The following is a 12242-nucleotide window of genomic DNA, read 5'->3' on the forward strand; positions in this document are numbered from 1 at the left end:
TACTCTATCGAAGCGCACAAGTGACACGCATACGCTGACACAACCCAAGCCTCCAAACCAAGCCAAGCCAACGCTTGGGAACAATTGAAACACGTGCAAAATCGATTTCTTCATTGTTTAAGCTCACATTAACACACGAATTGTTGTACTTTATCGTTATTTGTGCTTTATTCACCTTTTGGCACCCGAAAACACAACTCCTGCTAAATGTTCTACCTTACGCAAAGCTTTTTCTTACGCACCTGTAATGTACCGCTGCCCGATCGCTACTGATCACAGCTTCGGCTTATCTCACGATCATTACCTCCTCTGCTTCGTTATCACGACGCACCTACACAACCATAAGTGCCGAAGCGGATGCGGACCGAGCTTATCTTTCGCGCGCATCTCCTTGAGAGTTGTTTGCAGAATTAGAGAGAGATTTGGGCTTCTTGGGTCCCTTTGATCTCTTTGAGAGACGAATGAAAAAAAAGGATAGTTGAAAAAAAAATTGAACAACTCTTTGCTCCTAATTTTTGGCCTGGAAAATGTGGGCATATAAACACTTTTAATTAACATAAAACAATATTTTTATGATTAGTAGCTTAGTAAAATGCTTTAAAACGGCATTGGTTCGATAATGTGGCTATGAATTAGTTAAAAAACGGGGTTCCTTTTCCATACCACCTTGTTGGCGAGTGTGCCGTGACTAGAAGAAAGGGTTTCTTCTGCTAATAACATTCATTCACATTTCTGTTCTTCGAGGACCCTCTGACCGGCGTGGAATATTGCGTATTTCTACCATCCAACAGAGTGTAATTAAGTTTTCGAAAAAAGAGAGTAATATTAATGCAGTAAGAAGAATCCACAACAAAGACTCAACAATCGGTTTTATATTTAAAACCACTGAGTTTTATTTGATCTGATGCTGGTAAAGTTTTCAAACCATGCTAAATATCTTCCTGCTCATATAGTGCCCTGGGTTGGCAGTAAAATAATGTACTTGTCCCACATTATTTATCCCTATCCGAACTATCCCAACACGAGACAACCATGTCCAGTTTTTCCTGTGTTCATTCCTGCCCCATGCTGCATAATCAAATATTGACCAACCACTTCATAAGCCCTAGCTTACACATTCGATCATCAAAGTTCAATGAAGCGTAGGCTTAACTGCAAACAAAGCTCGCCCATTCGCTCGCTCTTAACGTCCACCCGGTAGAGATGCCCTGTCAACCAGACGTTGATCCTTTGCTCAAACACCCCCAGAGCTCGGACAGTAACTTTTGCCTCAACTCATTTAAACTTTAACCCCGTTTCCCATTCCACTTACCGGATATGAGCTAACAAGCTCGGTGTGGGAAGTAGTGCGAAGGTAGGACCGTTGGCAATTGCAAGGAACCAAATCGACTCGACGCCTGATCTCATCCCGGATTCCTACGACAGCCACGACCTGATTTCCGATGCATTTTAATTGCCATAACGACCGTCTTGCATACCCATCCACTGACACACGGTTTCTTGCCGAGTGCCACGCGAAAACAATCACCGTACCAAGAACGGAACCTGATAGTTGGCCGCTCATCGTTACTGAATTATAAATCGCTCCAAGCAACCAGAAGAACGGTTCATTCGCCACACTTTGTGCGAGTTAGCTTCATTGGAGCCAACGACTTGAAAGAGAATTTTTAAACTCCTTCCACGGAAATTGTGTCATCCGTACAACCCCGGACCGGGATGAGAACGACAGCCTGGGAACAGTCATCAAACAATGTCTAACGTTGGTCCCACCGGTTCCAGCTCGTACTACTTTTCGTCCGCTTCAGTCCAGTAAGTGTCTTGACAGTTTTTGGGGCCAGTTGTTATGTGTGTTGCTCCTGCTGCCAGAATGCATCCATGGCAAGCGTTTCCCGGCGGAAATGAAACTAATTTATTGGTCGCTTGCCTCAAGGGGATGAAAGCGTTTGCTGCAAAATGGCACTTCATTAGGACGAATCTCTTAACAGGAAAAAGTGTTTTTTTCTCTTGTTGTGAAAGTGAGTTTCTGCTGTGAAATTGATGCATTTTATGTTTGCGCTTTGAAGAGTGCGAAGATTGAGCTTTATTTTGTTGTAAACTTTGAATAAACGCCCCACTAATAGCCCCCGTGCTATGTTTTTGTCTCTTATCTCCTTTCAGAACACGTTTGGCGCACGGATCTGGACTTTATGGTTACCCACAGTGACCGGCTGGTGGTACTGTCGTTTATGACCTCTTCCCCAACCTATCCGAATATGAGCACGGCCCGTCCACCGATGAGCGAACTGGAACGTAAGCTGTACCGAAATGGGTACTTCGAGCAGAGTGATCTGGTGGAGAAGTTTTCCGACTACGATGACATTGGAACGCTCGACACTAGCGATGAAGCGTTCCGCACACACGAAGCACTCGAGATGGGCACGCCGTTCGGGGGTAGCTCCTCCATAGCTATTTCCACGATGGAAAACTTCAATGGGGCAGGTGAAAATCCAACTACACTGCATACGCTACCACCGGTGCGTAACCTCATCACAACGACAACGAACGCGCCCAGACTGAAGCATCCAGCATCTACACACGGTTCCGTACCGAACACGAGTCTCGAACGAGCCAGCAGCCGTGAAAGTCGCCGGAAAGATCCAAACCGTACCAACCACCACCGCAAGTCATCACACACGACAGCGAGCGGGAAGGGACACATCGGAGGGAAGGCAAAATCGCATCATGGTAACCACCATCAACATGGCCAACACCATCAAGAGCATCGAAACCGTTATACCGAGGAGATAGACACTCGGTTGGAGCTGGAAGAACAGCAGGAACTTGACTGGAGTTTGCTCAACCAACCCGAAGGTACACCAACCCTCATCGAAACGTCCGCCGGATCAAGTGGCAAAAGAGTGTCCACCAAAACGAAACCAACCGGCACAAGTTTACCTACAATTGCTGCTCCACCCGGTACAACGAGAACTGCTGCGTCGAAGTCAGATTCTAGTCATCTGAAGCGTCCAACAACTGCTCAACCAATGACCACCACAACCACCACCACCATCACCACCAGCACAACTACCGTTGGTTCGATTGTAACGAAAAAAACCACAGCCACCCCTTCGAAGGACAGTGACATTCACATCCTTAAACCGGTTAACCTGCCGGAAAACATTATTCCCTCAACACCGGTCACGACCAATTCCAAGATTATCGAAATCAAACCAAAAACATCCACGACAACCTCGACCGGTTCATCCGGCGCACTCTCGAGGGCATCCTTGGTCAATCGGAAAAGCAAACGTTCCGAACCGTTGAAAGCGATGGAAACTTTCAGTAGTGAAAGTTTGGAAAGCATCGAAAACATCCCGAGTGTCGATGAGGACGAGTTCATCATAAAGGATGAGCACGGTATGGAGATCAAGCCAGCCTTTCTGATTGGTGCTGCACCGGGCAATCTTACCCTGCGCACGATGCAGCTGTCGGGATTTCCTGCCATGCTGGCAAACATCTTTGGATCACCGATCGAGCGTCAGTTTAGTGCTAGATCGGCGTGGGCCGGTGTACCGAGCCTGGAGTTCGTTAATCTTGCCATTGCCCTAGCGGTGTGGGCCGTCCGCTATCCGTCCGTCTTTTGGCATACGTCCAAATCGTTCGCCTGTCTGTTTAGTCTGCAGATGATTGCGAACGGTGCGGACATACTGCTCAGTTTTGCCGGTGCCAGTGTGCTTTACAAGCTGCAAACGCTCGGTCAGGCATTGCCACTGCAGGCACCGGCACTGATCCTGAACGGGACGGTCACAATCGCACTTACTATCCTTGGGCTTATCCTCACGATAGCATCCTCCATGGTGCTGTATCTGTACGGCCATGGGAAGTTAGCGGCGAAGGTACGCGATCGTCGCATGATCATGGCTAAGCAGAGTGCCGACGTTTGGGCATATTTTGCCCACTGTTCGTCACTCTGCTTCGTGCTAGCACTGGCCGTCGTTAAGGCTCCACTAATGCACGATCTCAGTGCCACCTACCGGGGAAGTCTTGATGGTGCTGTACTAGCGGCCGGTAAGTACGCGCCCTGTATGAATGTCTAACAAGTTTACTAACTTTTATTGAACTCTTTTATTTTATCTCCTCAGCTCTCGGCTCAGTAGTACATCTATTTCTGTGGATCGTCTTGTGGCTAGGGCTGACGGCTAAACGTCGCTGGCACTTCAAACTGCCTCCACTGGATGGTGGTCGACTCGTAGGTGCAGTCGGTGCCGCCAGTCAACCATTGCTGCGTGGTAATGGAAGCCTTCGCTCTCCAAATGGTACACCGGTGAATGCAGTACAGGGTGGCCAAGGTGGTCCCGGCACTGGTGGACCCGGTGGTCCCGGTGGAACGGGATCGGGTGGCGAAGAGGAAACCATCTACTGGCCCAAGATAGCACCGAACTCACCGAAGCTCAAAGTAACATTCAATGAAGTAACCAGTACGTCCTCCGAACATGCTCACGGTCCACATGAACATGGCAACAAGCGGTAAAGCATACACAAGACAAGTCTTACCAAGTTTCAAGTCGCTCGAGCTCGTTTTGTGTTTGTTCGTTTCTGTTAATTGTGTGCTTTTTCGTGTGTGTTTTTTTATTTCCTTTTCTTTAACAACTTACGGAATGGAATTGGCATGTTTTAGCAGCACTTAATGCACAGTATTTTACATTTGCACTCCGCCATATGTGTACCACGTGGTGGTACATTCCTCATATATAGAATGCTTGTCTTTGTTTGTTACGTTTGTGTATGTGTGTATCAATTGTACGAAAATTTATCTTTCGATTCTGCCCTACTCATGATTTTACATTTTTTCCGTCCAATTTTCCCTTCGCACCCAACCATAGCCATCCGTCCGGTGGAACCACGATACGTATGTCCAGTATTACGGGGGAAGTTGATGACGGAGACTACGCTACGCTAAGGGGCCCAGCGGGCGATCTGCTTCATCTCGGTCCGTACGAACATCCTGCCCCTTCCGGATCTCCTCCTCCTCCACCACCACCACCTCCCCAGCTGGATGATTGTGATCTGCTCGATGAGGCCAGCAACAGTAACACGCTCGTCGGTAGCGTTAACGATCATGCGGACGATACATCGGAAGAGGGCAAACTGCTCGCCTGTGTACGGGACGATAGTGTTACCTACGCATCCACACGAGATCTCGAACCACCGATCAGTCGTACAATGTCACGCGAAACGTTCATGCGATCGCCGGAACAGCTGAGCAGTCCGCTTGCACCGGTCACCGTTACCGTACACAACCATCTGGAGAATGCTGTATGTGTCGTATCCGTAAAACCGGAATTCTATTCCCAAAAGCTTTCCTCACACATTCTTTCCACTTGTAGGTTCCCGGTTCAACACCACGCTGCCTGCGTCGGGCCGACTCTGGCATGCCGACGGAAGCGCTTACTCCACGGTCCGATTCCACCTCGACGGAAAGTTCCACGTCACCGCCCGATTGTCGCGATGCACCGTCGGAAACGTCCAGCGGCGTGCACTCGGGCGAAGAGCGCGACGAGGTGGTCATAAGACCCCGGTCGGGTCCGTACAAATCCATCATCAAGGCACCGCCACCCGCTATACAGGAGGAACCGTTCGGGCGCTCGACCAACATGAAGATGTCTAGCTTCAACAAGGACGGCACTAGTGCAACGCTCCCATTAACTCGCGGTGCCTCCGATATGCACCGACAGGACTATCCGCAGTGCAGCACGATGCCCCTACCGGCCGGGTATCATCAGCAGCATCAGCAGCATCACTATCACTCGCAGACATCCTTTACGCCACCACACTCCGGGTCGCGGCAACACATCCAACAGCAGCAGCAGCGTACGACACTTCCGAACGATGTACGGTACGCGACATCTTCCAACCAGTTCCTCAAGCGGTTACCGTACATGAAGAACGCCGAATCGCCGTACGGGCATCTGGGGCTCGGTGCTGGCCATCATACCTTCTCCAAGCTACTGCACGACCCGCTAGCAATGCCGTCGGGTGCGGTTGGTATGCCGGTGCACTCCCACTCCAACCATAGCACGTTTTTGCCACCGGCCACCATACCGGAGGATCGCGATTCCGCCAACTACTCGATGATATCCGATCAGGATCGGGAAATGTACATAAACGCATCACAGATCAATGGCATGCAGATGCAACATTAGAATGCAGGTGGTGTCCGCTGGTGCGCTGATCTCACGTAACCAAATTTTATGAAGAAAAATAACCCCTTAATGGCGCACAACATTGATTCCAAGTTTGGTTTCGTTCCATGTTTTCTGTACAAAGCCCAATATTAATGAACAAACACACTCATAGCGGTATTGTATACTTAGTATTAGCTTAACTTAATCACTTTTTTTTTGTTTAGGGACAAGTTCACGCAATGCGGAACATGTTTCGTGTACATAAACCCGACTTAGTGTAGGTATCTAACGATCATAATATTTGCGATATAATGTTTCCACCCGATTCGTTATCGATGGTGAATAAGTCATGCCATGAAACCGTTCGATCATTCATAGTGCCCGGGACGATCTAATCTTCTTCAGCTTTAATCCTTTCCGCTAAAACCCCCCTTACTTATTCTCCAAGCGAAAAGGAGTTCCTTTTCTGCTCCTGCTAAAAACACATTGCCTCCCGCCCCGCATTCCGTACTCATACATGTACTATACATAACAGCTTCGCATCGCATTATGATGTCCGGCTCGGATTCGACCATTAACCGAAACCAGTCATATCCTAACTAACAATTGTAGACTGCAAACGCAAACGCATATCCGTAACAATTTGACCACGATGGAACAATCCGAATCTCGTCATATCACTGTTTTATCCCGCCATCACGTGTAGAGGACGTGTGTAACGATCCAAGCATAGCAAACGTATATTTTCAAAAACCCCCCGTAACCATGAACGCGCAGTGTTTAACAGTTTCAAAGTCAACCAAAGAAAGGGCGGCAAAGTATTTAGCCGTACGGAACATGTATTTTGAACGATTTATACTGCACTATTATGTAGCGCCATCGGCCCATCTCAACTGCACCATTTCATTTCATCGTCACGATTGTACAAACCGTGACAAAACCATACCATACAGGAACTCAATCGAAACAACGGAAGCGTCCAATCCATTAGCGGGAGGATCGCGGGCTAGACCCAGATGAAACTCAGCAAACATTTGCAGCAGAACAAGTATTGTAAACCACAGGACAATATTAACATGAGACCGATTTTTCGCTTTCTACTTCGCAGCGCCTATTTGGCGCACAACGGTAGTGGAACTGTAGCGTACATATATAGTACTAGTAGATGTATTGTGGCAGGATATTGAACGTAAATAGGCCGAACCGAATCAATAAACTACTAAAGCATATAGTAAAAGGGGACCGAGACCAGAACCCGGTTGGGGAACAACATACATAATAAAGCAAAAGCACACATAGACCCATACACGATCATCATCATCATCATCAGTAAATGAACGAGCTCAATAAATCGACTAAGGACACATGCAAGATGTGGCGGCATTAGTAGTTTTGGAAGAGAAATTTCAATCCCATTAACTAGTGCTACTTTCGTTTTGGTGGAGCAACCAATTCGTTTAATGTCTAAATCATTCTTCACTCGGTGTACGATCCAATCGAAATCCGACGAAATTGCAATCGAAATCGCGTAGTCAAAATTTACAACCACAATACGAACGAACACGTTTTTGTAATGCAAAATTTACAGCAAAATCTATCTAAAACGATCTTTACACGCACGTGCTCAAGGTGTCATATGACTGTCGAGATTTTGTTTTTTTAATGTGTCCCTCCAAACCATCCGGTAGGCAGAATATACTATATTAGACAAGTACCCTTTGTACGGAGGGACATACATATGTATCAGATCTGTGCCGGCTTCCAGAAGGTCACCAGAAGGGTACCAGAATTATCTTAATCACAAAATGGTCATCGAGGAAGAATGTTCTGGAATAGGAATAATCTACAGAACCAGATTTACCGGATGCAACTATTACTGCTATCATTAGGTTCAGCTTTGCCAAAACGGGACGATTAAAGCCGTACGGTGTAAGAGGAGGCTTTTTGGCATTTTAATTACGCTAAACAAATGATCTTAAATGGAAAGGATATAACAAGAGAGAGAGAAAGAGAGATCGATCGCGATAAGGATCACAGTGGCGTCGGTATTGCGTGCTTCAACAGGTTTAAATATGTAAGCATCAGCGCTACTAACGCCGGGCTAACTATGGTGGCCAAGTAGATGATGATGGCCTGTAAAAGAGAAAAGCTTATTTATATATAGACCCAAATATATATATATACATATACATATACACTTATCACCGTAAGGCGTAACAGGACGTGCGTAAGATAATGCAAATGCTGTAATCTCATCACTACGTGAAGGAAAAAAAACACACAACCGATATAGGATGAATGAAATACTGTAATATTTATTTGTAAGTTTATGTTCAAACCCGTTTTTAGTCAATGTGGCATAAAATCGTACTTCTTTTTATGTTATGTACTTGTAAAGCAAAACTGGAATGTACGTTCTCATTAGCAGAAGATGCAAAACAGAAATGAAGCAGCGCAATAAGTGCGAAGAAAATGAATCTGTACGGTATGTTTGCTTCAAGAAAGGCAGACACACATTGGCCGCAATCAACAGTGAGTGGAAAAAAAGGAATAATTAAAAAAATTGAAATCCCAACAGTAACCACCCAATTGGCAGTTTTATTTTGCTATTGTTAATTTGTTTCAAAACTTTAAACATTTAATAAGTAGCTTTGCAGGCATGCTGCTGAACGTGCCACCGGATGGGGCTGAATTCGAGTGTTTCGAATTTGTCGCCAATACCACTGAAGACTGATTAGATTGGGGGTTTTCAGCAGCATGCCAAGCGACTCGCCGAACGAGCTTTCTTTGTGTCTTTCGCTCGTTTTGTTTTGTAGTTTTCCGCTCGTGCTCTTTTAAACTTTCTTAGCATGGTATGCATTCTGTTTAGTTAAACGAAAGTTTGTTAACTCCGTTGTGAACTCTAGTAGGAAATGTGCAGTAACGAAACAAAATCATACAATTATGTGACGTATTAACCGTACATCTATATGATACGACAAATATGGTGCAATTCCTTCGGCAGTGAATGTAAAAAAAAACGCAACATTGCTTCACTTCCGATGATCACTCCCCGTGGCAGATTACATTGTAACATCATTCAAATTGTATACAAGTACCATACATCGAGCGCCACAGCGTCACTGCCAGTGGCGACACTGTGTGGCGAACGAAGGCTGATGTGAAACGCTAATTCCCCGAAAGGAAAACCAAACCAAAAAACACAGAAATAAACCACCGCTTTATGTAAATCTAAGATTCACGGTGGGCTTAAAGTAAGTTCCAAAGTTGTCCGAAAACCAATCCGTACCATACTTACATTTTCTCAGTTCTTTCCGATTCCGAATCAACGATCGTTGCACCAAAACAGAACACACTCATCACGGTGGCTTCCTTTTTGAATGGTGGTTTGTTTTATTATATACCATTTTACAAACGCTGACCGAGCTTAAATGAAACGGAAAGTATTAATCAAGTAAACAAAGCTCCCGATAGTGTAAGAACTCCTCACGATTCCACGGCACCACGGCCGACATTAATCCATACGCGTCTTCAGCTTCTTCACCGTTATCTTCTCCTTCTCGATGATGTAGACCGTGGCGCCCCAACCGGAGATTGCATCCCGATCGAAAGCGTTCACCAACGCTTGCGAGATCACCTCGAACAGACTGCTCGGTTCCAGGTCCGGTTTCCAGAGCGTTTCACACATACCGTACAGCTGTTCCGCGCACGTACCGGCCACCACGAAATCGTTCGGCAGATTGGGACATCCGATAAGATCCATGTTGCAGATGAACGGTTCGTACGTTTTTGGATCCAAACCAGCAATCACCGGCTCGATAAAGTACGGTCCAAAGCGCTTCTCGTACAGGAAGTTGGAAAGCATGGCCGCAAAGCGTTCCGGTGTCATCTGTCGATTTTCCCGGACTTCGTACAGATTTTTCCGAAACAGCAACCGCTGGTACACCGTCAGGATGTCTGTCTGCAGCCCAACCAGTCCCAAATACATGTGTGGATTGATTTCGAACACCTTCTCAAAGTCTGTCGCGATGGTTTGTGCCTGCACGCCGAACCGGTGATCGGTGGCAATAGCCACACAGTTCTTGCCCTTCATTGCCACCACGCAGCCACCGTTGTACGCGAGGATAGACATCTTTACTTGTTGATCTAGCTGGAAATCGTCGAAAAATTAGTTAACGCACGGTAATGATTGTAATGTTAGTGAATTACAGTCAGCACAAAATAACACTCACCGACTTGCCGAAGAGGGAAAACAACAACTTCTTCTTCTTTGTGAACAACTTGCACTTTTGAGTATCTACGAACCCGCGACTGTAAACGCATGCACCGAACGTTGCCGAAGATGCGGAACCGACTGTCAAAAGCGCACCATGGTCGATGACGATGAACATGGTGGTAGACGCGTGTATTGGAAATGCACCGCTGTAAAAATACAAAATTCAAAAATATTCATCTCGCTACTGACATTTCGATACGTGGTAAATTCCGCATTTCCGTGAATCGTTGTTATTCTCTTTCATGTGACTATTTTCTTCCATCTAAGATCCTCAACACTAGCTTTGGTCAAAGGGAAAGTGGTACGGAAGCTGGCAAATACGATATTACGATAATACGATCGTAATAAATCATCATGAAAATCAACAGAAAGGATAAATCAAAGCGTAAACGATTCAACGAAGCTGGCCGTTCAGTGGAAAGTCTACGGCGTTCTCCCCGTACTCGCCTACGATCAGGAAAAGACGAAACAACGAAACAGAACCATATGGAACCGAAAAACAACAAAAAACTAACTAAAACTACTAACAGCAAAAAACAATCACATCCTAGTAGCTTGCCAGGCGATTACAAGGAACGTCTACGTTCCCACTCAAAGGCTCGCTCTACGTCTCCGGAATCTAGTACTGCAGGCAGTCAAATCAAACAACCAAAGCGAATGGACGATTCAAGTGTCGACGAGGCAGTTAGCATCCAGGCCGATCCATATGTGTCCGATGCTGGTGCAAAAATTATAAAGAATATAGAGAAGAAGGAAGCAAACATAGTATACCTCGAGGACGAAGAGATAATAGAAGATGGTTCGGAACGCGATCAGTTTATGACGGACTTTGACATTATGAGAGCTCGCAAAAAAGCAGAAAGCGTTCGCCGTCGTAAGCGCAATCATAATGAAGCTAGCGACGAAAACGAAGATTTGGTAGTAGAACTGTTGCTAGAAATGCAGCAGTCAGCTACCCAGGATCGGTTACTAAACCTAGACGGTAAGCCAGCCACGAAAAAGATTGCCATCCTGCACAAAGTGATGCACCAGTTGATTAAGAAGGACCTGCAGCCGACTTTGCTCAACCACAATGTGCTGCATGTACTAGCCGAGTGGATCACACCGCTACCAAACAAGGCACTACCGTGTTTGCAGATTCGCGAGAGCGTCCTGAAACTGTTGGCCGATTTTCCAACCATCGATAAATTCCACCTAAAGCAGTCCGGGATAGGCAAAGCGGTCATGTATCTGTACAAGCACCCAAAAGAAACGAAAGCCAACCGGAAACGGGCAAACGCATTGATCGCCGAATGGTTTCGGTCGGTCTTCAACATTAGTACTGACTTTAGTGGGATGTCGTGCGAAGAACGTCGCCAGCGTGATCTGCAGCAGTTGCCAAAGCAACACAAGCCATCTACGCCACCGGATGTTGTTACCTCCGCCTCTGTCATGCTGCCAGATTGTTGGATGTTCGAAACAAATAAGAAAATTATCCGTCCGGGTGATAAAGGCTGGATCAATCGGGCGCGCGTCCCGTTGCCCTCCGACAAGGTGTACATCGTGAGGCCGAAATCAAAAATTGAAGTCAATCTAAACAGTGTGGCAAAGAAGCAACCAAATCGCTACGAAATATATCTAAAGAAGTTTTACGACAACAAGCGGAAGAACTCGACTCGTCCACCGGTACCGCTTTCCATTGGAGGAGCGAAATTTTGTGACTACTAATGCAGCATAACTGAAGGTTAGCACGTACTTTACATATGTTTAAAACCGTTTAAAACGTTTACCTTTACCAAACACTGGTCTTAACTTTTGCTTAT

General features: G+C 46.2%; 3 protein-coding genes across 6 annotated transcripts in view; 2 read left to right on the plus strand and 1 right to left on the minus strand.

Annotated features, from left to right (window-relative positions):
• The window catches only part of LOC125760992 (protein tincar), a 97603-nt gene extending 88204 nt beyond the window's left edge, over positions 1-9399 (plus strand). For both annotated transcript variants that reach the window (XM_049421704.1, XM_049421705.1), the window contains exons 7-10: positions 2158-4047; positions 4122-4506; positions 4863-5295; positions 5367-9399. In XM_049421704.1, the coding sequence (XP_049277661.1) occupies positions 2158-4047; positions 4122-4506; positions 4863-5295; positions 5367-6182 (3524 nt within the window). In that variant the 3' untranslated portion in view covers positions 6183-9399. The remainder of the gene's footprint in view (positions 1-2157; positions 4048-4121; positions 4507-4862; positions 5296-5366) is intronic.
• A 134-nt stretch (positions 9400-9533) lies between these two features.
• Positions 9534-10522, minus strand: LOC125761014 (proteasome subunit beta type-3). 3 transcript variants are annotated; one of them, XM_049421745.1, is made up of 2 exons: positions 10397-10522; positions 9534-10314 (listed from the first exon to the last, which is right to left on the minus strand). In XM_049421745.1, the coding sequence occupies exon 2, from the start codon at positions 10294-10296 to the stop codon at positions 9679-9681; it is 618 nt and encodes a 205-aa protein (XP_049277702.1). In that variant the 5' UTR covers positions 10297-10314; positions 10397-10522; the 3' UTR covers positions 9534-9678. The 3 variants fall into 3 exon arrangements, with proteins under 3 accessions (XP_049277702.1, XP_049277704.1, XP_049277703.1); XM_049421747.1 differs by having other exon boundaries at positions 9534-10310; positions 10397-10515; XM_049421746.1 differs by having other exon boundaries at positions 10374-10493.
• A 24-nt stretch (positions 10523-10546) lies between these two features.
• On the plus strand, positions 10547-12219 carry LOC125761008 (protein IWS1 homolog A-like). The gene is made up of 2 exons (XM_049421733.1): positions 10547-10642; positions 10708-12219. Exon 2 carries the CDS (start codon positions 10795-10797, stop codon positions 12145-12147), a length of 1353 nt encoding a protein of 450 aa, XP_049277690.1. The 5' UTR covers positions 10547-10642; positions 10708-10794; the 3' UTR covers positions 12148-12219.
• Positions 12220-12242: the final 23 nt, after the last annotated feature.

The sequence above is a fragment of the Anopheles funestus genome, chromosome 2RL (assembly GCF_943734845.2).
Source record: "Anopheles funestus chromosome 2RL, idAnoFuneDA-416_04, whole genome shotgun sequence".
Classification (NCBI taxonomy): domain Eukaryota; kingdom Metazoa; phylum Arthropoda; class Insecta; order Diptera; family Culicidae; genus Anopheles; species Anopheles funestus.